The sequence below is a fragment of the Astatotilapia calliptera genome, chromosome 3 (assembly GCF_964374335.1).
Source record: "Astatotilapia calliptera chromosome 3, fAstCal68.1, whole genome shotgun sequence".
NCBI lineage: Eukaryota > Metazoa > Chordata > Actinopteri > Cichliformes > Cichlidae > Astatotilapia > Astatotilapia calliptera.
The window spans coordinates 62091116-62112500 of record NC_137424.1 but is presented as its reverse complement, the minus strand read 5'-3'; the positions used below and the strand labels follow the sequence as shown (position 1 = coordinate 62112500).

Here is a 21385-nt window from a genome sequence, read left to right as displayed (position 1 = left end):
ATGAGTAAAACATTTAAAAATGCAAAAAATGTTGGTGTGCTTTTCAAGCTGACAAACCAACATGCAGCTGAGGAGAAGCTGAAGGAGGAACATCGACAACTGGAGAAGAAAGATGCAGAGATCAGCAACATGAAGAAAGAAGTAAACACACAGACTGTTGTTTTGAACACTTCAGGACAAACACATTTATTTACTGGGACCTCGCTCTGTCCTCAACCATAAACAAACAAACATGCAGCACATTTACATGTATTTTACACTTTATTAATGCTTAAAAAGAAAACAAAAACCCAAACTCAGTGTGTAAAAACAGATTTATATTAAAAACACAGACAAAGACTCAACTTTCTGTTATCTAAAGAAAAAACAGAAAGACGACAAGACCCAATGTCGTGTCGTCTTCTTGAAAAACTGGACTGCAAATAAAAACTGGAGATCGAATCAAACACTGTTTCTCATAGGCTCAAATATCTTGTCCATCTCTCCCTCTCGCACACACTAATCTGCTTATGTCGTCTCTCTCTCAGCCAGACACAAGCAAACCACCTCCTGAGAAATCTCAGACCAGTTTTGAGGAACAGAATAAGAGCGGCTCAGCCAATCACAGCTCAAAGACAGGTGACATCACGTTGGTCGAGGTCGAGAAAAATGGCAGCTATATCTGTCTGAAAAACACTTCCAGTGAGGTACTGCTGCTTGCATGCTGATGAACAATGAGTACTACCTAAACACAAACAACGGGTTCCATGTATTCAGAAATATTTTAAAAAGGTCCTTTTCACTTATGTGGACGTAACACACTCATTTATAAACACTTTGGATTTAACACACACTGAACTTTATTATTGCCTCATTCATTTCCCCCCTTTTTTATTCTCTTGTTTTCCTTTTACAGAATAAACTTTTGTCAGGTTGGAAGTTAAAACTACAGATCAACAACAGAGAAAGTGTCACATACGAATTTAAAGAAAACTTTATACTGGAAGCTGGAGAGACACTCCTTGTGAGTCTCTGTGTTACTAGATTTTTCGTTCAGTCTCTCTTTTGTTACTTTTAACTTGGACATCTGTGACCTTTTTATTGGTTACATTTACAGTTAAAGCAAGATGCTGTCAAGAAGCCAATTAAACCTGATGCTGACCTGCTGTGGATGAACATGGTCAAGTGGAACATTGGAGACGACGTGAAGATCGACCTCATCAGCAACACTGGAGAAGAACAGATGCTGTTTAAAAACAAGATCATGTAAAATAATCAGAGTAACTTTTCTGAGGGATAAATTAAATAAGAGCATTATTACATTTTATATATTTCATATCATTTTAAGTCAGTTAAAAATTTTGTGTTTTTATTGAATTAAAAATATGTAAATAAAAATATCTTTAAAAAGGAGTCTTTATTATTTAGAGGTGCAACACAAATATAGTTTAACTGCAATGATGTGGACAATGGTGAGACTTCGCTGTGTGTTTTAAAGCTGAAGGTACATGAGTGAGAACTTCACAAAGAGAAAATCTTACAAGATCTCAAGATCTTTTTTTCTGTTTTACTTTATTATTATTTTTTTTTAAACATAAGTCACAGCGACTACTCCCTAGTTGACTATTTGCATTAGAGACGTAATTTTTTTTGTTTTCCATTCTTTAGCACAGATTATAGAACAGGAGGTGTTTTGTAATTAGCATAGTTAACGTCATCAAGACAAGAGCGCTGAATCCAAAGTAGAACAAACAACAGGTTGTTGTACTTTGGACTGATGACTGGCCGAGCACTTCAAGTCCTGATATCATCATCCAACATCATAACATCATACAGCTAATATCCTAAAGTAACAGTTAAAACAGTGCTCAGGATAATTGCATTTGAGTAAAGCACTCTGTGAAGGCAGCACTGTTTTAAGATGTGGTTCACCAACATCAGATATGCTGCACTTGTGCCATCCTTCATCAGATATGGAAACACTGTGGCTCACCATATCTCCTGTTATTCTGTTGTCTATGAGAAGTCCATCCTTATAAAAATCAGAGAGGAGGTGGGAGGATGTGTTCTTGTTTTTGCAGCTCAGACTCACACAGTTACCCTCCAGCCCAGGAAAATCAGGCCTCTGCAGGATCACAGAGCCAACTGACAGACAAATGTTTTCATTTCCAGTCATGTTCTCAAAGATTGAATAAAATTACTTTTTACAGAAACTTTCCAGTGAAAGTAAAGTTGACAGAGATTTTTCTGTCTCTCCTAATTTTGTCACATGTAAACATTTTCCACTGTTTGTTTGATAGGTTACTTGAATACTGCAATATACTGTTGTACCAATTCAGTTAATGTTTTGTTGGGTTTCTTGATAACACGTTGCTTGAAGCACTCCTCAATATAAAGTTGCAGACTGTCCAGATCTTCGCCACTGCCCAGCAGAGTGCTGAAGGTAGTGGAAAATTTAGCTAGAATATATTTTATTGCCTTATAGGCTCTCTAAAAATAAACTGGTTGAGAAAACTAATGAGCAAAATGTAACCAGTAGCACCCCGCCATGCTCAATACTGCCGAGATTCCCATTAAAGTCTCGAGTCACTACTGCATTATGTCTCCCCAGTACTTTGCAGATTTCTGTTTCATGTCACAGGCTTAGAGAAATCCGTCAGTATTCCTGATCCTTCGTAAATGAGTGGAGCCATCAAGACCTTCACAGTGAAAAAAAGAAACTGAAACAGCTGCTGTCTGTCTGGAGTGATGTGAAAACCTGCATCTAAACAGAAACACAAAGAAAGCAAAAAATGTGATATAATGAAAATACAAACAAAAACATTAATTTCTATTGTAAACCTGAAGAACAATACAATACAATTGACAAAAGCAATAAAAATAATTGTATAGTATAAAAATTTGTGGAAAAACTATTTACTGCTGTCCTGGACATGTGCACTCAGCAGAATGAATATGAGCATGGCTGCACAGACAATGGTAGAAAAAACAGAAAAAAATAATAACAGTATATTAGACTAAAAGTGTAGTTTTAACTTGAAATAATTAAAACATGAAAAGAAGAAATAAATAAAGGAACTTGTGCAGCAAACACTAATACTAGTGTACTGCAGAGAGCTCTAACCTCCATGTTGAGTTGTTGCTGACTGACTGAGAAGACAAAAGAGAAAACATCATAAACAACAGATATTAACCCCGATACAACATAAAAGAGAGGAGCTAAAGTGGTTTGACAAATCTTACATAGATAACATGATTTTACCTGATAGATGCTAAACTTGACCTGTCTATTATGAATCCCTTTGTACTTAATTGATAGGTCTTCACCTAGAAGTAGTATTGTAGTTATTTTTCAGTTAGAGCCATGTCCAGTCTTTGCAGTGATGTGCTCTAAGTTAAATTTCAAAGGCACAAATACAACAGTGTCTTAAAAATCATGGGCTGAGTATAATAAATGTTTGTGTGAATGATATAAATACAATTTTGGAAAAATTGATTGACTTGCGCATTTGTGTAACTGGGGCGAGGTGTGATTATGTACATGGGATGGAGATTCAAAGATTTTCAGCAATAACCAATATTTTTTATTTAGTGTCTTTTCTTGCTGGCAACTTCTTCAGCTTTCAAAAAACACAGTCGCTCAGCACTGAGGCGTTGCAAAGCATCTCAAATGGCGTAGCACTAGTGATGGTTTTGTCATCGGTTACATGTGATTATTTCCCACAAATGCAAGGTTTTAAGGAGTGGCTCAAGGAAAATCCAACTTCGAGTTTGGAGCTTGTATGAGAGCACTGCTGTCATATGACTTTTACTACCTTGTACTTACTTTTGCCTCTTTATTCCTTCAGTTCCCTTCTGCAAAACTCAGATTTGACTCACCTGCAGTGCAAACTCCTGGATGCTGATCGTTCTTGTTGAACTCACTGAGTCAGACTTCAAACACCCCGATTGCCATGTGTTTTAAATATTTATATGAAAATCATAGTATTCTATGATGATTACTGAAACTTTTTGTTACATCCTGGGAGGCTGTGGGAGTGTGTGGGCGTGGTGTTGTCTTCTCTCTCTCCTCCTCCTTCGTTCTGGCCCCTCCCCTTGTCTCTCTCTGCCCCTGCCCTCTCCTTTAGGTCACACCTGCTGCTCATCTGCTCTCGTTACAACCAATTACCCTCAGGGGTGATATAAGCTGGAGAAGAGCAGTGTGGAGGAGGAAGGAGAGGTTTCTGGTGGTTTTCCTCTGTGCTGGTCAGAGTGTGCTACTGACTTAGGTGTGGAGCAGCCTGCTGCGTGTGACCAGCCTTCTGGTGTGTGGCTCTTTGTGAGTAGTGCTTAACTGAGCAGTGATTGCCCATGAGTGACGGCGGCCTTCATTAGTTTGTGTGGCCTGCCTGGATATTGTTTGCTGTCTCTTTCTGTTGAAGCCTTATTGTTGCTTTCTTTGTTGAGTGGTCATTACCACTTTGGGTTGACCTCCCTGATTTCTTATTAAAGCAGCGGTGCTGTCTCCTTTTGTTGTTGCCATTTATAATTATTGAGGTGTTTGCCTACAATAAAGATCTATTTTATATTAAATACCTCTGCCTGGCGTTCTTTTCATTCCACCTGGATCTAACTGTTACTGTCCCCTACCCTCATCGCCTAGCATTTAAGAGGGGACGTAACACTTTTATATTAAAATTAGATTCAATTATATTGTGCAATTTCTTCCCATAACCAAGATTGGTCCAGTCACCAACTGGACCAGTCGTGGTGACTGAGGAGTTCTGTTGTCCCCATGATCTTTCCTCCTGTTGATCAGATTAAAAATTGACAGCACAAATTTAAATTATGACAGCAGCAAAGTTATATGGTTGTGTATTTCATTATGCTAAAGAATAAAATAAGCAAAACATTTCAATTCATGCAGTAATTAAAAAACAGCTTGGACATAAATATATTTTTAAAACACAAGCTTGGAAAGGTACTGTACAGTGCTGTACAGTTTCACTTGGTTGCAGTTTTTGAGTGAATTTGATTCATTATTGTGTCTGAAACATGAGAATTTCTTCCTTCTGCTCTTTCTTCATGTAACATTTCAGCTGCAGTCAGAGAAGAAAACTGAAATCATCAATCAGCTCCAGCAGGTGAAACAAACAACAGAGAAACTGAAGAATCAGGTAGAGAAAAAAAAGCATGAGGTTTGTCTTTCAGTTCTAAACATTCAGAATTTGCTGACTCAAATCTCTTCATGAATGGACTGCACATCAATATTGACTCACCAAATCTGAAGGTCTGAAATATAATAAAAGAATCTAGAATATATACAATTTACACCCAAGATACAACATTGTGGCTGATGTCTTCAGATGTTTCTTAAACATGTACACATGATTGTTTTTTTCTCATCATGCCATCTATTTTGTGAAATGCACCAGTCCCTTTTTCCTCAAAGATACTGTTTATCGTTACAGTCAAACAGTTTTGTTTGGTCAGACCTCAAGACATGTCTCCAGAAATTAGGATTTTTGTCCCCATGTGCAGCAGCAAACTGTAGTCTAACCTATTTTATGGTGGTTTTGAAGTAATGGCTTTCTCCTCCCAGAGTAACCTTTCAGCTCCTGGTGGTACAGGACTCGTTTTACTGTGGGTGGTGACGCTGTCTTTCTAGTGTCAGCCAGCATCTTCACAAGGACTTTTCATCATGTCCTGGGTTGTTTCACATATTTCAAACAAAAAATGTTCCTCTTTGGCACTCAGAATCTGTCTCCTTCCCAAGCAGTTTGATGATTGTACGTTCCCATGTTTTTTATACTTGTGTATTATTGTCTGTACTGATGAATGTGAGACCTTCGGTTATCTGGAAACTGCACCAATAGATGAGCCACACATGTGGAAGTCCACAGTTCTTTTCCTGGGCCCTATTTCAGGAAGCCGGTTTAGAAAACTCAGAGTGAAAAACGATACGCAGGGTTGAGTAACCCCGAACTGTCCAACTCGGAATATTCGGTTTCAGAAAGGCTGATAACAATTAGTTCAATCAATGCGGAGTTGCTTTAACCCCAAGTGAAGCGCGCGGACGAGGATACATAAAGCCCTGATAAGCAGAGCACAGATTAAGCGAGTCACCATGGAGACGGAGGGAAAGAAGGCGCGGTCAATGTATTTCACAGCGCTTGAGGCCGAAATTCTGATGGCAGCATATGCCGATAACATGCAAATTCCGCAGAAAAAAGTAACACAGCCACAGCTGTGAAGAAAGGGAGCATGCATGGCAAAACATAGCCGACAGCGTCAATGCGTGAGTGTTAATTTAAACATTGATCTAGGGATTTCCACCCATTTAACACGTTATTTTATTATATTTTATTTTATTTTTTATTTCATACATTTTATTTTGTGACGTGATGTGAGCGCAGGTGCAACCCAACAGGCCCCAAACGTTCCTGGCAGCAAGTAAAAATGAAATATAAAAATATAGTCCAAACAGGTAAGGTGTAATTGTATTATGAGCCACAGTGCTTGGTCTGTTTGTCCGATGTAAATCGATTGCAGTTAGAGGCTACATTAATTTCCTTTCTGTGAGCACTTATTGAAATTATCTGAGCACATTACAAGTACATATTTGCTTACTCTGTATGCTCAAATGTGGCCCGTTATAGCCAACAGAAAAAAAGCGGAGGCCCGAAAAACAGGTGGGGGTCCTCCACCACCACCACTCACAGAGGCTGAGCAGTTGGCCCTCAGCCAAAACAGTGGGCGCCCTGTGGCCGAAGGCATCTCTGCGGGGACATCCTCTGAGTCAATAACCCCGCAAGACACAAGTGCCTACATAGGGGGTAAATTCAAAATAATACATGATGTGCATACATCCTTTCTTCACAGTCACCTTTGCAGTGCGACACATTCATTTGATAAACTCTTTACCATAATGGATTATTTTGTAGTGAAGTTATTTTCCGACTGATTTTGCCTTCCCTCAGTCTTGGTTGTCTTTGAGAGCATAATGACAATGAAGTGTAAGGTGATTGGTATGTTTGTTAATTGCCATTTGGTCCCTTGTAAGTTATAAGTGACCTGTATAAACCTCATATTCTATCAGTTGATGGTGGTGGTGTACTGCATCTGGTGCAGCCTCCTGTTGAGCCAGACCAACATGCAGTTGTGAGTAATACTCCACAGATTATATGAGTTTACAGTAGAACAGCAATGTTGTTAATTTCTTTACTACAGGAAAATAATGAAGAAACATTGACAGCTGTTACAGAGGAGGAAGCAACAGAGACACTTTATGAGGTTTACATCTTTTAATACTTTGTGTACAGGAAACACAGGCGACCAATAAAGCCAGTTGAACAAAAAATCTGTTTATTCTTCTTTCAACATGTTGAGGTGATGGGTCAAAAGAAATGATTGTGACATATGGTGTCTCTGACTGCGCTTCCATCTTGTATGTCCGTGGGAGGGTCAGGATGTTCATGGTTTGGATCACTGCTGATGTTTGGTGCAGAAGGACAGTGTTCTCCTCTAATTGTGGCAATGTTGTGAAGAATCACACATGCCACAATAATGTCACATGCCCTTTCTGGGGTGACCCTGAGTCTTTGCAGGCACTGGAACCGGGCCTTAAGCATTCCGATAGTCATTTCAATTCTGGCTCTTGTCCTGCAATTAGCCAGATTATATCGCTGCTGTGGGCCCGGTTCAGGGTCAGGGTAAGGGGTAAGCAAATAGGGTAAACATGGATACCCCCTATCACCAAGCAAGTAGCCAGTGAACTCTCCTAAGACAGAAGGATACACTTCAGTTCAAATGTCCCTGAAGCAATTGGTCTTTATATATTTTAAAGTATTCTCAACTCACCATGTCCAAATTTTGTGCTCAGTGTACATTCACGGAATATTTGTGAGTCATGAACAGAGCCTGGCCACTTGGTTTCAGTAACTGCAATTTTGTGGAATCCCTCTTTGATAAATCTTGTGGGTCTGTGACCGGGGAACACCACAGACGAGTACAGGAGACGTTTCAGTGCAACTGTAACATTCCTGACTGCCCGACAGACGGTAGCCTTGGAAACGTGCTCAGCGTCACCAATATTATACAGAAAGCTCCCGTTTGCAAAAAACCGAAGTGCAATACAAATAATATGTACAGAACTGAGAGAATGTCCGCGATGTGTCACATGAGTAATATTAGGCCTGAGGATGTTATTCAAATAAATTATAGATTGTGCTGAGAAACGGTAACGTTCGCACAGAAAATCATCAGGAAATGATAAAATGTCCAAACGCGCTCTAATCACTCTCTCCCGGCGGAGAGCTCTGCGGAGAATTTGGGCTTCACGATCTACTGGCTCTTCAAGGACGTGGCACGCCATGTCTGACACTTCCTACAGTCAGGTTTCTGACAAAGAGGCGGAGAAAGTCAGGGTTAGTTGTAGTAAACCTGCTAGGGGGCAGGTTAGCTTCACGGAGTGTGTCGTCATAGTGACTCACTCAGGCTTCAGCTGAACTCGCTTTGTGAAACCGAAAACCCAGAGTTTTCGTTAACTCAGGGTATACTTACTCAGTTTTTCCACTAAACCGGCTTCCTGAAACAGGGCCCTGGGCCCTGTTTCAGGAAGCCGGTTTGGAAAACTCAGAGTGAAAAACGACACTCACGGTTGAGTAACCCCAAACTGTCCAACTCGGAATATTCGGTTTCAGAAAGGCTGATAACAATTAGTTCAGTCAACGTGGAGTTGCTTTAACCCCAAGTGAAGCGCGCGGACGAGGATACATAAAGCCCTGATAAGCGGAGCACAGATTAAGCGAGTCACCATGGAGACGGAGGGAAAGAAGGCGCGGTCAATGTATTTCACAGCGCTTGAGGCCGAAATTCTGATGGCAGCATATGCCGATAACATGCAAATTCAGCGGAAAAAAGTAACACAGCCACAGCTGCAAAAGAAAGGGAGCATGCATGGCAAAACATAGCCGACAGAGTCAATGCGTGAGTGTTAATTTAAACATTGATCTAGGGATTTCCACCCATTTAACACGTTATTTTATCATATGTTATTTTATTTGTTATTTTATACATTTTATTTTGTGATGTGATGTGAGCGCAGGTGCAACCCAACAGGCCCCAAACGTGCCTGGCAGCAAGTAAAAATGAAATATAAAAATATAGCCAAACAGGTAAGGTGTAATTGTATTATGAGCCATAGTGCTTGGTCTGTTTGTCCGATGTAAATCAATTGCAGTTAGAGGCTACATTAATTTTCTTTCTGTGAGCACTTATTGAAATTATCTGAGCACATTACAAGTACATATTTGCTTACTCTGTATGCTCAAATGTGGCCCGTTATAGCCAACAGAAAAAAAGCGGAGGCCCGAAAAACAGGTGGGGGTCCTCCACCACCACCACTCACAGAGGCTGAGCAGTTGGCCCTCAGCCAAAACAGTGGGCGCCCTGTGGCCGAAGGCATCTCTGCGGGGACATCCTCTGAGTCAATAACCCCGCAAGACACAAGTGCCTACATAAGGGGTAAATTCAAAATAATACATGATGTGCATACATCCTTTCTTCACAGTCACCTTTGCAGTGCGACACATTCATTTGATAAACTCTTTACCATAATGGATTATTTTGTAGTGAAGTTATTTTCCGACTGATTTTGCCTTGCCTCAGTCTTGGTTGTCTTTGAGAGCATAATGACAATGAAGTGTAAGGTGATTGGTATGTTTGTTAATTGCCATTTGGTCCCTTGTAAGTTTATAAGTGACCTGTATAAACCTCATATTCTATCAGTTGATGGTGATGGTGTACTGCATCTGGTGCAGCCTCCTGTTGAGCCAGACCAACATGCAGTTGTGAGTAATACTCCACAGATTATATGAGTTTACAGTAGAACAGCAATGTTGTCTATTTCTTTACTACAGGAAAATAATGAAGAAACATTGACAGCTGTTACAGAGGAGGAAGCAACAGAGACACTTTATGAGGTTTACATCTTTTAATACTTTGTGTACAGGAAACACAGGTGACCAATAAAGCCAGTTGAACAAAAAATCTGTTTATTCTTCTTTCAACATGTTGAGGTGATGGGTCAAAAGAAATGATTGTGACATACGGTGTCTCTGACTGCGCTTCCATCTTGTATGTCCGTGGGAGGGTCAGGATGTTCATGGTTTGGATCACTGCTGATGTTTGGTGCAGAAGGACAGTGTTCTCCTCTAATTGTGGCAATGTTGTGAAGAATCACACATGCCACAATAATGTCACATGCCCTTTCTGGGGTGACCCTGAGTCTTTGCAGGCACTGGAACCGGGCCTTAAGCATTCCGATAGTCATTTCAATTCTGGCTCTTGTCCTGCAATTAGCCAGATTATATCGCTGCTGTGGGCCCGGTTCAGGGTCAGGGTAAGGGGTAAGCAAATAGGGTAAACATGGATACCCCCTATCACCAAGCAAGTAGCCAGTGAACTCTCCTAAGACAGAAGGGTACACTTCAGTTCAAATGTCCCTGAAGCAATTGGTCTTTATATATTTTAAAGTATTCTCAACTCACCATGTCCAAATTTTGTGCTCAGTGTACATTCACGGAATATTTGTGAGTCATGGACAGAGCCTGGCCACTTGGCTTCCACATTTGTGATAATGTTGGCAGCATCACATATGATCTTCACAGTGCAGAGAACACAAATTAGCATCCATTACTATAATGAAATAATTTGTTAGTTTGACATGCTACAGGGAACTATGTACCTGTACATTAATGCTGTGGAAAGACTTCCTGTTCACATAGTCTCCTTCATTTACTGAAGGAGCAATGATTGGAATGTGAGTGCCATCTATACAGCCAATCACGCCTGGGAACCCTGAAAATAAATGTGCAATTTAAGTAGTAGTCCAAGTATCACCACATCATAAATTGAGTTTTGTTCATCCTGATACCTGCAATTTTGTGGAATCCCTCTTTGATAAATCTTGTGGGTCTGTGACCGGGGAACACCACAGACGAGTACAGGAGACGTTTCAGTGCAACTGTAACAGTCCTGACTGCCCGACAGACGGTAGCCTTGGAAACGTGCTCAGCGTCACCAATATTATACAGAAAGCTCCCGTTTGCAAGAAACCGAAGTGCAATACAAATAATATGTAATGAACTGAGAGCATGTCCGCAATGTGTCACATGCGTAATATATGGCCTGAGGATGTTATCCAAATAAATTATAGATTGTGCTGAGAAACGGTAACGTTCGCACAGAAAATCATCAGGAAATGATAAAATGTCCAAACGCGCTCTGATCACTCTCTCCCGGCGGAGAGCTCTGCGGAGAATTTGGGCTTCACGATCTACTGGCTCTTCAAGGAAGTGGCACGCCATGTCCGACACTTCCTACTGTCAGGTTTCCGACAAAGGGGCGGAGACAGTCAGGGTTAGTTGTAGTAAACCTGCTAGGGGGCAGGTTAGCTTCACGGAGTGTGTCGTCATAGTGACTCACTCAGGCTGCAGCTGAACTCGCTTTGTGAAACCGAAAACCCAGAGTTTTCGTTAACTCAGGGTATACTTACTCAGTTTTTCCACTAAACCGGCTTCCTGAAACAGGGCCCTGGTGTCTTGTTTGATAAAGACACAATAAACTTAGTGCATGAAAGTAATAAAAAAAAAAAAACATAACTCTGTCTTTATTCTGACATTACACAAATACAAAAAATATGTTAATATTTATTGATCTAAAACAAAAGAAAAAATTTCACTCTGATTTGATGTTTGACAGTAAATAAAAAAAATGTATTTGTTTTTTTTCTGAAGTGTATGTAAATATCTGATTTCACTTGTATGCTAACGCAGCAGTCCCCAACCCCCGGGCTGTTTGGTATCAGGCCGCGAGAGTTGAGGCTTTTATCATTTTTATTATCTGGTTTTATTTTGTTGTATTCATCCACGACACCTTAAAGGCCGGTCCATGACAATATTGTCGGACATCAGAATCAGAATCGTTTTTATTGGCCATGTATATGTGCAGACACATACAAGGAATTTGGCTCTGGTAGATGGTGACTCTCAAACACAGCAATGTAAATCTCACACACACACACACACACACACACACACACACACACACACACACACACACACACACACACACACGTCTATATATATATTACACATGCATACATATACATATACAAACATACACAATGCTGTGTAAACCAAGTATAAATAACCAATCTAAACTTATATACATAGAATACAGGATGACAGAAATGAAATGAGGTGGAATGACAGACAGGTCAACTGTTAAGAAGGGAGACGGCGAGGGGAAAGAAACTGTTCCTATGTCAGGTGGTCCTGGTCTGCAGGCTTCTGTACCGTCTGCCAGAGGGCAGCAGCTCAAAAAGTCTGTGTCCACGGTGTGAGGGGTCTGTGATGATTTTCCCTGCCCGTTTCCTGGTTCTTGAGAGGTACAGATCCTGGATGGAGGGCAGGGGGGCGTCGATGATCCTTTCTGCTGCTCGTACAGTCCGCTGCAGTCTGCTCCTGTCCTGTTTAGTGGCTGCATGATACCAGACTGTGATGTGTAGAAAAAAAAATCTAGGATATATTCATTTAAGAATATAAAAATTATTATAACTATATAATTATATAATTATTATATATTATTATAACTATTAGTGAGGAAAAACTGTGCTGGATCTTTGGGTCTTATCGTCCTCCACACTGACATTGTGTTGTGGAAAAATAAATCAAAATGATTTTCTGACATTTATTTACACAGAGTAATAACCTTGAACACAGTTTACAATTAGTGTGTTTTCAAATCGTCACTGATCATTAGTTCAAGAAAGTTACAGCCACATACAAAAACATAAATTTTCTATTACATTTCTACACTTTTGAGTATTATTAAGAATGTTTAAAAAATGTGTATGCAAAATAATATTATAATATTTTAAAATATTTAAAAAAAGAAAGTTCCAAAAACATTAATGATAGGTTTGTAGCTTGAACCCATTCGCTGGAACGTTGAAGACAATATAATTACACAGCAAGCAAGACACGAAGTAGGCAAAGTTCTTCGTGTTACTCATGCATGAGGGAGACCTGCCTGGAGCCAAGTGTTGTTCCACCACTTGACCCCCATCAGACTCTCAGCCAGGTTCCCCATAGCACTCCTTTTATTGTGGTTACATGAATATGCATAGGGTCATTAACATATGACGTCTTACATACAAACAAAGAGTACCTTGCCTGTGTGTGTGTGTGTGTGTGTGTGTTGGGGGGGGGGGGGGGGGGGGTCAGAGTGTGACTCCATAAATGACTTCCCTAAGACCTGCTGGTCTGGAAGTCCAACAGTTCATCTAAACGAAAGGCACTTAGCCTAAAACAGATATAGTCACGTTTATCCTACCATAAAACAATAAAACAAGGTACGACCTCTTCCCATGTTCCCAGGATGTAGGTGTGCATTCCAGTGTGGAATACACACCAAGCCTTTGCAGCCTGTTAAAGATCACACATCCTATCACTACACAATCGATTATACACCTCTAAGCATGGTTATGGTTAATGGTTAAATATTTCTAAGCATAAATGACAATCAACAATACAAAACCTAACAATGACAGATTACAGTTCTGCAGTTTAAGTGAACACATCATAAACTGGAATTATAAATGACCATTAGTGGTTTAACTGTAAAGAAAGACTTAAAACTTGATTTAATTGAGTGATTGTTGTTCAAGTAAGGAAAACATTCGGTGTCAGACATCTGTAAATCCATTAGCTAATGTTTCTAATGTGGAAAACAATCATCAGCAGAAGCATTGTTAGGAATAAAGTTTCTATATCTATCACCACACATCACGCACAGACTTTGGAGCTGTTTGATCATCAGACCGGCTGCTAGAATTTGCTCTCATACAGCTTTAAGTGCATGTCTAGTGAAATTTTCTGCTTATAAAATCTGTAATTTGTTGCTTGTCTATCACAGAACAGAACAGCCATGATGTCAATTCTGAGGCAATTCAATTGTGTGCTTTATACTTATCAGTGACCCCTTGAGAAAGACCCATGGTGTGTATATACACTTTGGAGTCAGCTTCAAAGATGTCTTGGAACATTTAAACCTATCATGAGGGGATAGTGCCTGTGGTTTAACCTGTGAATAAATCCTGGTTTGTTACATTAACTGCCTTTAAGTACCTTTCCAGGTTTAACACCAGAAGCAGCCAAGCTACAAGGGACAACTTTTACCCACTCTGAGAACATGTCAATAACCTGGAGCAATACTTTTACCTCCATATGGTATTAGTTCAGTGAAATCCATTTATAGTTGATCACAAGGTTTATCTGATCATATTTGTGCTACCTGTAGAGTTTCAATACCTGTACCTGGATAGGTAGTTACACAGGCAATAGAAGAATTACAAAATAACATTTCAGAAAACACTTTAACAAGTCTGCAACAAATTAACAAGTGGCTCTTGGCGGAAAGGGATTGTCTGAAATACTGGAAGTGAATCAACGATTAGGCTTACTCCATATTTGTAGTACAGAAAAGTGATTTGTCACAGGGGTTTCCCTGTAGTCACATTTTCACAAGCAGAAGAAAAAGAGACTGAAGGAGCCTTAGAAAGAAGTCAAGGAACAGCCCCAAAATCAGTGCTGTCCTTTCTGATTTGATTTTTATTTTTAAAGAATTATTTTACATTTATGTTTACATCAACAGCTGGTGTGCTTAAGCCACCACACATTCCTTTATATTTGGAAATAAGCACAGCAATTTATTGAAATGTGTAGTGTAGAACCACCAGAATGCCAAACCTCTGAAAACCACCAAGGGGCGCCCTTTGATCCCACCCTGCAACATCAGCAGTATTAGCAGGCCTTTCTTAAAGGAGGGATTCATTTTCACCTCATACTTCTAATTAAAATTACCAGTTACAATTTTAAAAGTATTCAAGATGAATTTTGAGGTGTTTGATTAGTCTGATTTTATCACATTTTTGACATGTATGAAAACTGGACTGAACAGCTAATTGTCTACATTTTAAAACTAACCTCACAGTTGGCTCCAACAAAGTAAGAAATGCATTGTAGTAAATTAATTACTGTAAAAGTATGACAAAGTCCATCACAAACTTCACAACTGCCTTCAATCACCAGACCTGCAGCCTCCCTCAGTCTCCAGCCCTTGACCTACCATTTTACCCTTCACTTCACCAACTGCTACTTGGTTTATGCAGATTTTGCGTCCAGGAAAACAAGACAGTCAGCCACATCAGACCCTCATGCAAATGGAAATTACCAGTGTGGCAACTACACTAGGTGTCAAAATACAAGTAAAACTACACACTTTTCTCATCAGCAAACTGGAAAAATGTTTCAGATTAGAAGTCTGATTACTTGTGCATCTACCCATGTTATACATATGGTAAATGGCCTGCATTTGTATAGCGCTTTTCTAGTCCGTAAGGACCCCAAAGCGCTTCACACTACATTCAGTCATTCACCCATTCACACACACATTCACACACTGGCAAGCTACATTGTAGCCACAGCTGCCCTGGGGCGCACTGACAGAGGCGAGGCTGCCGGACACAGGCGCCACCGGGCCCTCTGACCACCACCAGTAGGCAAACACGGGGTTAGTATCTTGCCCAAGGATATTTGCCATGCAGCCAGGATGCAGCCTGGGATCGAACCACCGACCTTCTGATTAGTGGATGACCTGCTCTGCCACCTGAGCTACAGCCACCCCATACAGCCATATGATAAGTTACCCGTGTGATCTTGCATATACCAGTAAAACTAACAGTGAACATAACCTTCCTGTCGTGTTCGGGTCTCATCTAACTGATTTACAACTTAAAACACGTATAAATAGCATGGTGGCACGGTGGTTAGCACTGTTGCCGCACAGCAAGAAGGTCCCGAGTTCAATTCCACCATCAGGCCGGGGTCTTTCTGTGTGGAGTTTGCATGTTCTCACTGTGTTTGCGTGGGTTCCCTCCGGGTACTCCGGCTTCCTCCCACCGTCCAAAGACATGCAGCTTGTGGGGAGAGGTTAATTGGATAATCCAAATTGCCACTAGGTGTGAATGTGAGTGCGAACGGTTGTCTGTCCCTGTGTGTTAGCCCTGCGACAGACCGGCGACCTGTCCAGGGTGTACCCCGCCTCTCGCCCTAGGACAGCTGGGATAGGCTCCAGCGCCCGCCGCGACCCTGAAAAGGATAAGTGGAAGCGAATGGATGGATGAACACTTATAAATATTGTGTTTTACATCTGATTGCCTCAAGGCCTTATGACATCCTCCACACTATGCACTTGAACATATTCTGATGAAGTTGTGATAAACATTTAATCTTATAATCACTGAACTATATATTTTGCTCTATAGAAACCAAACGAATATAACATGGCTGTTGAGGGTGTTGAGACCAAAACTTTAAATCTGGTTTAAACCAGGTTTTTTGACTGTAGATTTTATAGCTCTGATGAATTCTATTAGCACAAAAGAAGAACACTAACTGATCTCTGCCAACAGGTTTCCCACAGCAGCCGTGGATTTCTGTCATTTCTTATGAGATGATCTGACCAAAACCAACCCAGAAGTTGCTCAACATGTAACATGTTTAAATAATCAGTTGTTCAACTTGTAACACTTTATTCAATCAAGACTCAGTTAAGTGAAGCAAAAGCTCTTCTCATCCATCTAAATTTCCCAAATACTAAAATTGGTTTAGTCTTTGTTTAATTAAGTAGAAAATGCAAAAAATCTTATCAACTAAGAATATGTTGATGATTCACTGCTGTGTCTGATTTATTAAGTTAATTTTCTTTTTTGAAATATTTTCTCAAACTTATTTTAAGCTAGTTAAGCAACCAATCAATTATTTGATCAGGTAACAACTCATGAGCTAAAGCACTATTCTGGGAACGTTTGTGTGTCTGTGTGTTTAATAGGGTTAATATTGTGTTCATTTTTCTGTGTCAGACAAATAGAACTGTGATGTTGCTGTATCTGTGTTATGGTGTTTCAGAAACATTTATATATAATAAAAAAATGAAGTTAAGTGAAGTAAGAAATGGAAAAAACAATCTTGATCTTTTAATATTAAATTTTTTAAGTTCCAAAACATGTTTCACATTTTTCTTTTTCTGTATGTAAACATATATTTTGTTTCTTTCTTTTCTCATAGATGATATTTTCACTGGGTGTCACATAAATGGACCCAAAAGCAGACACTCAACAGCCACAAGTTTGCAGTGAGTTTATTTGCGACAAAGTAGTGAAAGTTCACGGCGGGAGTTTCACGGGGCAAAGTGCCTGAAATGGGAGAGAGAGTGGAATTAGTGAATGGCGAGGTTTGTGACGACGAGAGATTAAACAGTGAGAATGGGGTTTGCCTTACTTGTAGCGCGGGGGGGGGGGGGGGGGGGGGGGGGGGCAGGAGAGCTGTGGATCGAGGGCAGGTAGTTAAGGGCAGTTTCCAGCAGGTGAAGAGCCGCAGATGTCCTTACAGGTGGGCGACAGCGTGGGAGAAAACCAGGTGAGGCTTGGATCCGCTGATCCGGATGACACTGGGATTGTCTTTATATATATTTTTGTCAATTATTTTAAAACAGTTAACAAATTTAAAGTTGAATGAATGAAATGAAAGTAGTAACTGACATCCACACCCCTCTGTTGGGTCATTTTATTTTAAAATATGTTAATATATATATAAGTTATTGTTCTTGCCATGCTTACTATTTAGCTGCAGAAGATACACTGACATGTTTGCAGCTACAAGGCTTATGTAGAATTTTTAAGCCACAAGCTGGCACTGAAATGATCACGCTGACGTATTTTAACTCTATGAACAAACATTTTCTCATGCGGTTTGTATCTAAGAAGCTAAAATTACTGGAGCATCTGCAGCATCTAAAATAATCACACGCTGAGTAAACTGAGATACTGAGAGGTCTTTAAACATGCTCAGCAGGCCTGTGGTTTTAAACTCTTCTGTGCATGACAAGTTTAACAGCAACCAACAAAGTCAAAGCAATAAAAAAGGAAAAAAGTATATAGTAAAAAAAAACTGAAGTCGAAGTATTTTTTACAATATTTGCAATCACCCGTCATAGTGTAACTCTTATAATTGTCCAGTTTACTGCACTGTTTTATTATCTAAATGTTAAAACTTCCAGAACATTCTCCATCAGTCATCTTTATATACAAATACCATTTATGTCTGTGTAACACTGAGTTTTCCAAAGTGAAGTAATCCCACTAACAAAAGCAGCAGAACCACCATCACAATGGTGAAAATAGTCCTCAACATTAGGAACACCTGGACGGCAGAACAAGAAGATGAGCAGGTCTCTCTGTGAAGTGCTGCAATGATAAAAATACATCTGCTGTAAAACAAATAAGGTTCACCTTTAAATGACAGAATGGGAAAACTGATTGTCTCCACTTAATTATATTTAGCTACACTCTAAAATTATCATTTATTCTAGCTCTTAATTTCTGATTTAAAATGTCTGATTTGTACCTGTGACAGTCAACAAGCTCTCTGGTGATTCTCCAGTATCAAACATCTTACACTTGTAGAGTCCTTCATCAGACCTGGAAACTTTGTGGATGGTCATCTCTCCTGTGTAGCTGTTCCCGATGAGGAAGCCATCTTTATAGAAATCAGCTGTGAGGTTTGAAGTCTTTGTCTTGTTCCTGCAGCGCAGAGTCACATTGTTTCCCTCCTTGACAGGGACAACAGGACTCTCTAGGACGACAGAACCAGCTGAAAAACAAGACTTTTTATCTGATACAGAAATCTGTAACATTTCAAACCAAGCAAGCAAAACACTGAAATAATAAGTGGAACAATTTTTTAGTTAACAGCTGCCATGGTAACGACGTTTTGGACTCATTGATAGTCACTCATTTTAATGTTAATTTTTATTAATAGTACATAAGACTGAACAAATACTGTGGCTTGATTCATCAATATTGCGGCAACATTTGAATGGAATCATTATGATTCATTAAAATAAGTAAGTTAAATGCTGTTTGCAATGAATAATACTAATAATAGTTCCAAATACTATAGTTATAGATAACAATAGAACATTTTTATGTTAGAAAATGTTTCTGAATGACATAAATCCATCAGGTTATAAATGACGTCATAATAAAATATTTCGGTCACTTGAGTGTTAAACATACGAGTTATGGTGATGTTGACACTGATGCTTTTCTCTCCTGCTCCAGTCTCACACCAGTATTCGCCGCTGTCTGTTGCATAGGCTCGATGAATCGCACACAGTAGTGTTGGTGAGCTCTCATCACACACTGAAATGAGTATTTCTGTATTTCTGATCCCTTTTAACTGAGAAGCTCCATCAAGACCCTCACAGTGAAAGAAGACAGACTCCAGCTCAAAGAACTGCAGTCTTTTTGGGACGATGCGAAACGCAGCATCTTAACCAGAAAGACATCAAATGAAGTTACTGTATAGAGTAAAGGAACAATCAATCAATTTTGTAGTAAACAAAGGTTTGTTGACAAAATTGTGTGATTTAAGAGAGAAACTTGCTCAGCTGCTTACCCCTGTTTTCAACATGTGCGGCCAGCAGAATAAATACAAGTAACACTGAAAAATTAAATAAATTATCAGCCAAAGAGTTTGTTACTGCAAATATAAACTCAGTTACAAATGATCTTCTGCACACGACCTCCTGCTGAAATATTTATAAATGATGACATTTTAATCTGTCAGACCTTCAGTGAGTTTTATTTAATGCAAACTGTGAACATACTGACAAACATGACAACGACCAGATTGACAGAAACACTGTAATTAAATAAGTTTCCAATGTTAATGCTGTTAAAACAATTTGTGGAAGTTTTATTCAAGTACACAGAAATATGTAAAACCAGAGAACTCACACATTGTGAAGCAGACAGCTGTAATCTTCATGTTGTCCTGCAGATGAATGTCTGAGCCTGAAATACAGCTGCTCTGTACTGCAGATGAAAACTTCCTCTTCCTGCAGTTTGACTTTAATAACATGAAGCCTGACTCACTGTGGTTCTACCAGAGAGCAGGCTGAGGACAAAGAGAGCAGTTAGAAGTTTGATACTGACCATGAACTGCAAAAACAAGTCCAGCTGAAACTATTCTTTACATACAGATGAGTTACAATATATTTGTGTCTTTGTTTTAGGTTTTGAGTATTTATCGCTTCCTTTAAATTCAATCTGCAGATCAAACAGCAGTTTAAGATTAATATTGACCTCTACTGCAGTCTGCACGTGAAAGTGTCCTTAAGAAAGATATTAAACGCCATGTTGCCCAAATGCATCCACCAGAGTGTGAGTGAATATTAAACTGCTTAAACACCAAATGCTCTATGAACGTCTGTGTGATTGTATCAATGAGACTTGTAGTAAAAACAGCTATGAGCACTCAGTCAGAGTAAGAAAGACTGAGAATGCATCATCTATATTTATTCAAAGTATAAACTGTATTTATAAATGTCTCACATGTGAAGTCTCTTTAAACCACATACTCTATTGTTTTTATTACATGTGATTAGCTGTTTCCTATATGACACATCAAACAGTTTTTCAGCCTTGTTTGTATTCAAACACTGAGTGATGATGATTCTAAGGGCCTGTGACTGACTGGAATCTAGAACACAGGTGAACATTCAATTAGTCTTTTTTATTTTTGCTTCACGAGGTACTTAGAAAGAGTTTTGTTTCCTAGCATTAGTTTTGTTTTGTTTTTTTTGCAGCAAACAATAAATCCAGTCACTCTGACCCCGCCTCCCCCTCCTTATTTCATGATTTGGTTTGGTCCAGGTGCTGCTAGCTGATGCTGAGCAGTAAGATGGTAGGATGCTTCTGTTAAAAGTGATAATAGGAGCCTAAGTTTAAAAAGAAAGGGAGACGGGTGGAAATGAAACTCGTAGTGAGGTCCACATAAAAGAAACTGCTTGACTTTGCTAGTATTAGATAGTTCACTTCACTTCTAACAGAAAAGAATGTGTTTGTGTTATTTTTAGCAAACATGTAATTGGTGCAGGCAGACCCTTTGTACGTATACTGCAAGTCTACGAAATCACTGATCTGCCGACCTGCTGCCAGGTCAAACAGATCAAACCTCTTCTTCAGGCTCAGCTGTTCAACTCCCATCTGCATACTCTGTACACTGAACCACTGATACCTGAAGAAGTTGATGAGTTGTTTTATGTCAACAAATGAATAAAAATAATTTTTAGATCTCTGTCTTTGAGCTCCACTAAGTCTCAGGACAGAGACATATTTCTGCTGCATATACTTTGTTTGAAATCTGATATACAAACAATTGTTTTAGTTATAATTGCCAGTACGTAATATTATTTAAGCAGAGGGGAAGCTGTGAATCAGCTGAGACCGGAGCTGTCA

General features: G+C 39.6%; 3 protein-coding genes across 3 annotated transcripts in view; 2 read left to right on the top strand and 1 right to left on the bottom strand.

The window, feature by feature from the left end:
• LOC145420916 (lamin-B2-like) lies at positions 1-1389 on the top strand. The gene is made up of 4 exons (XM_080290335.1): positions 1-141; positions 528-686; positions 896-1003; positions 1097-1389. The coding sequence occupies exons 1-4, from the start codon at positions 1-3 to the stop codon at positions 1247-1249; spliced, it is 561 nt and encodes a 186-aa protein (XP_080146461.1). The 3' UTR covers positions 1250-1389.
• Positions 1-21385, top strand: part of LOC113028275 (uncharacterized) — a 75194-nt gene that overhangs the window by 37991 nt on the left and 15818 nt on the right. The window lies entirely within an intron of this gene.
• LOC145420907 (high affinity immunoglobulin gamma Fc receptor I-like) lies at positions 17038-21133 on the bottom strand. Its single transcript, XM_080290298.1, has 5 exons — positions 21076-21133; positions 19542-19586; positions 19160-19414; positions 18489-18734; positions 17038-18328 (listed from the first exon to the last, which is right to left on the bottom strand). Exons 1-5 carry the CDS (start codon positions 21131-21133, stop codon positions 18180-18182), a joined length of 753 nt encoding a protein of 250 aa, XP_080146424.1. The 3' UTR covers positions 17038-18179.

What these genes read in the sequence shown, in the direction of transcription:
- LOC145420916 (XM_080290335.1), top strand. Translation starts at nt 1, where the DNA reads ATGAGTAAAACATTTAAAAATGCAAAAAATGTTGGTGTGCTTTTCAAG. An exon ending in TCAGCAACATGAAGAAAGAA is followed by an intron (nt 142 to 527) that starts GTAAACACACAG and finishes TCTCTCTCTCAG; the next exon opens with CCAGACACAAGCAAACCACC. An exon ending in TGAAAAACACTTCCAGTGAG is followed by an intron (nt 687 to 895) that starts GTACTGCTGCTT and finishes TTCCTTTTACAG; the next exon opens with AATAAACTTTTGTCAGGTTG.
- LOC145420907 (XM_080290298.1), bottom strand. Translation starts at nt 21,133, where the DNA reads ATGGGAGTTGAACAGCTGAGCCTGAAGAAGAGGTTTGATCTGTTTGAC. An exon ending in TCTGTTTGACCTGGCAGCAG is followed by an intron (nt 19,587 to 21,075) that starts GTCGGCAGATCA and finishes TTAATTTTTCAG; the next exon opens with TGTTACTTGTATTTATTCTG. An exon ending in CGCACATGTTGAAAACAGGG is followed by an intron (nt 19,415 to 19,541) that starts GTAAGCAGCTGA and finishes TTTCTGGTTAAG; the next exon opens with ATGCTGCGTTTCGCATCGTC.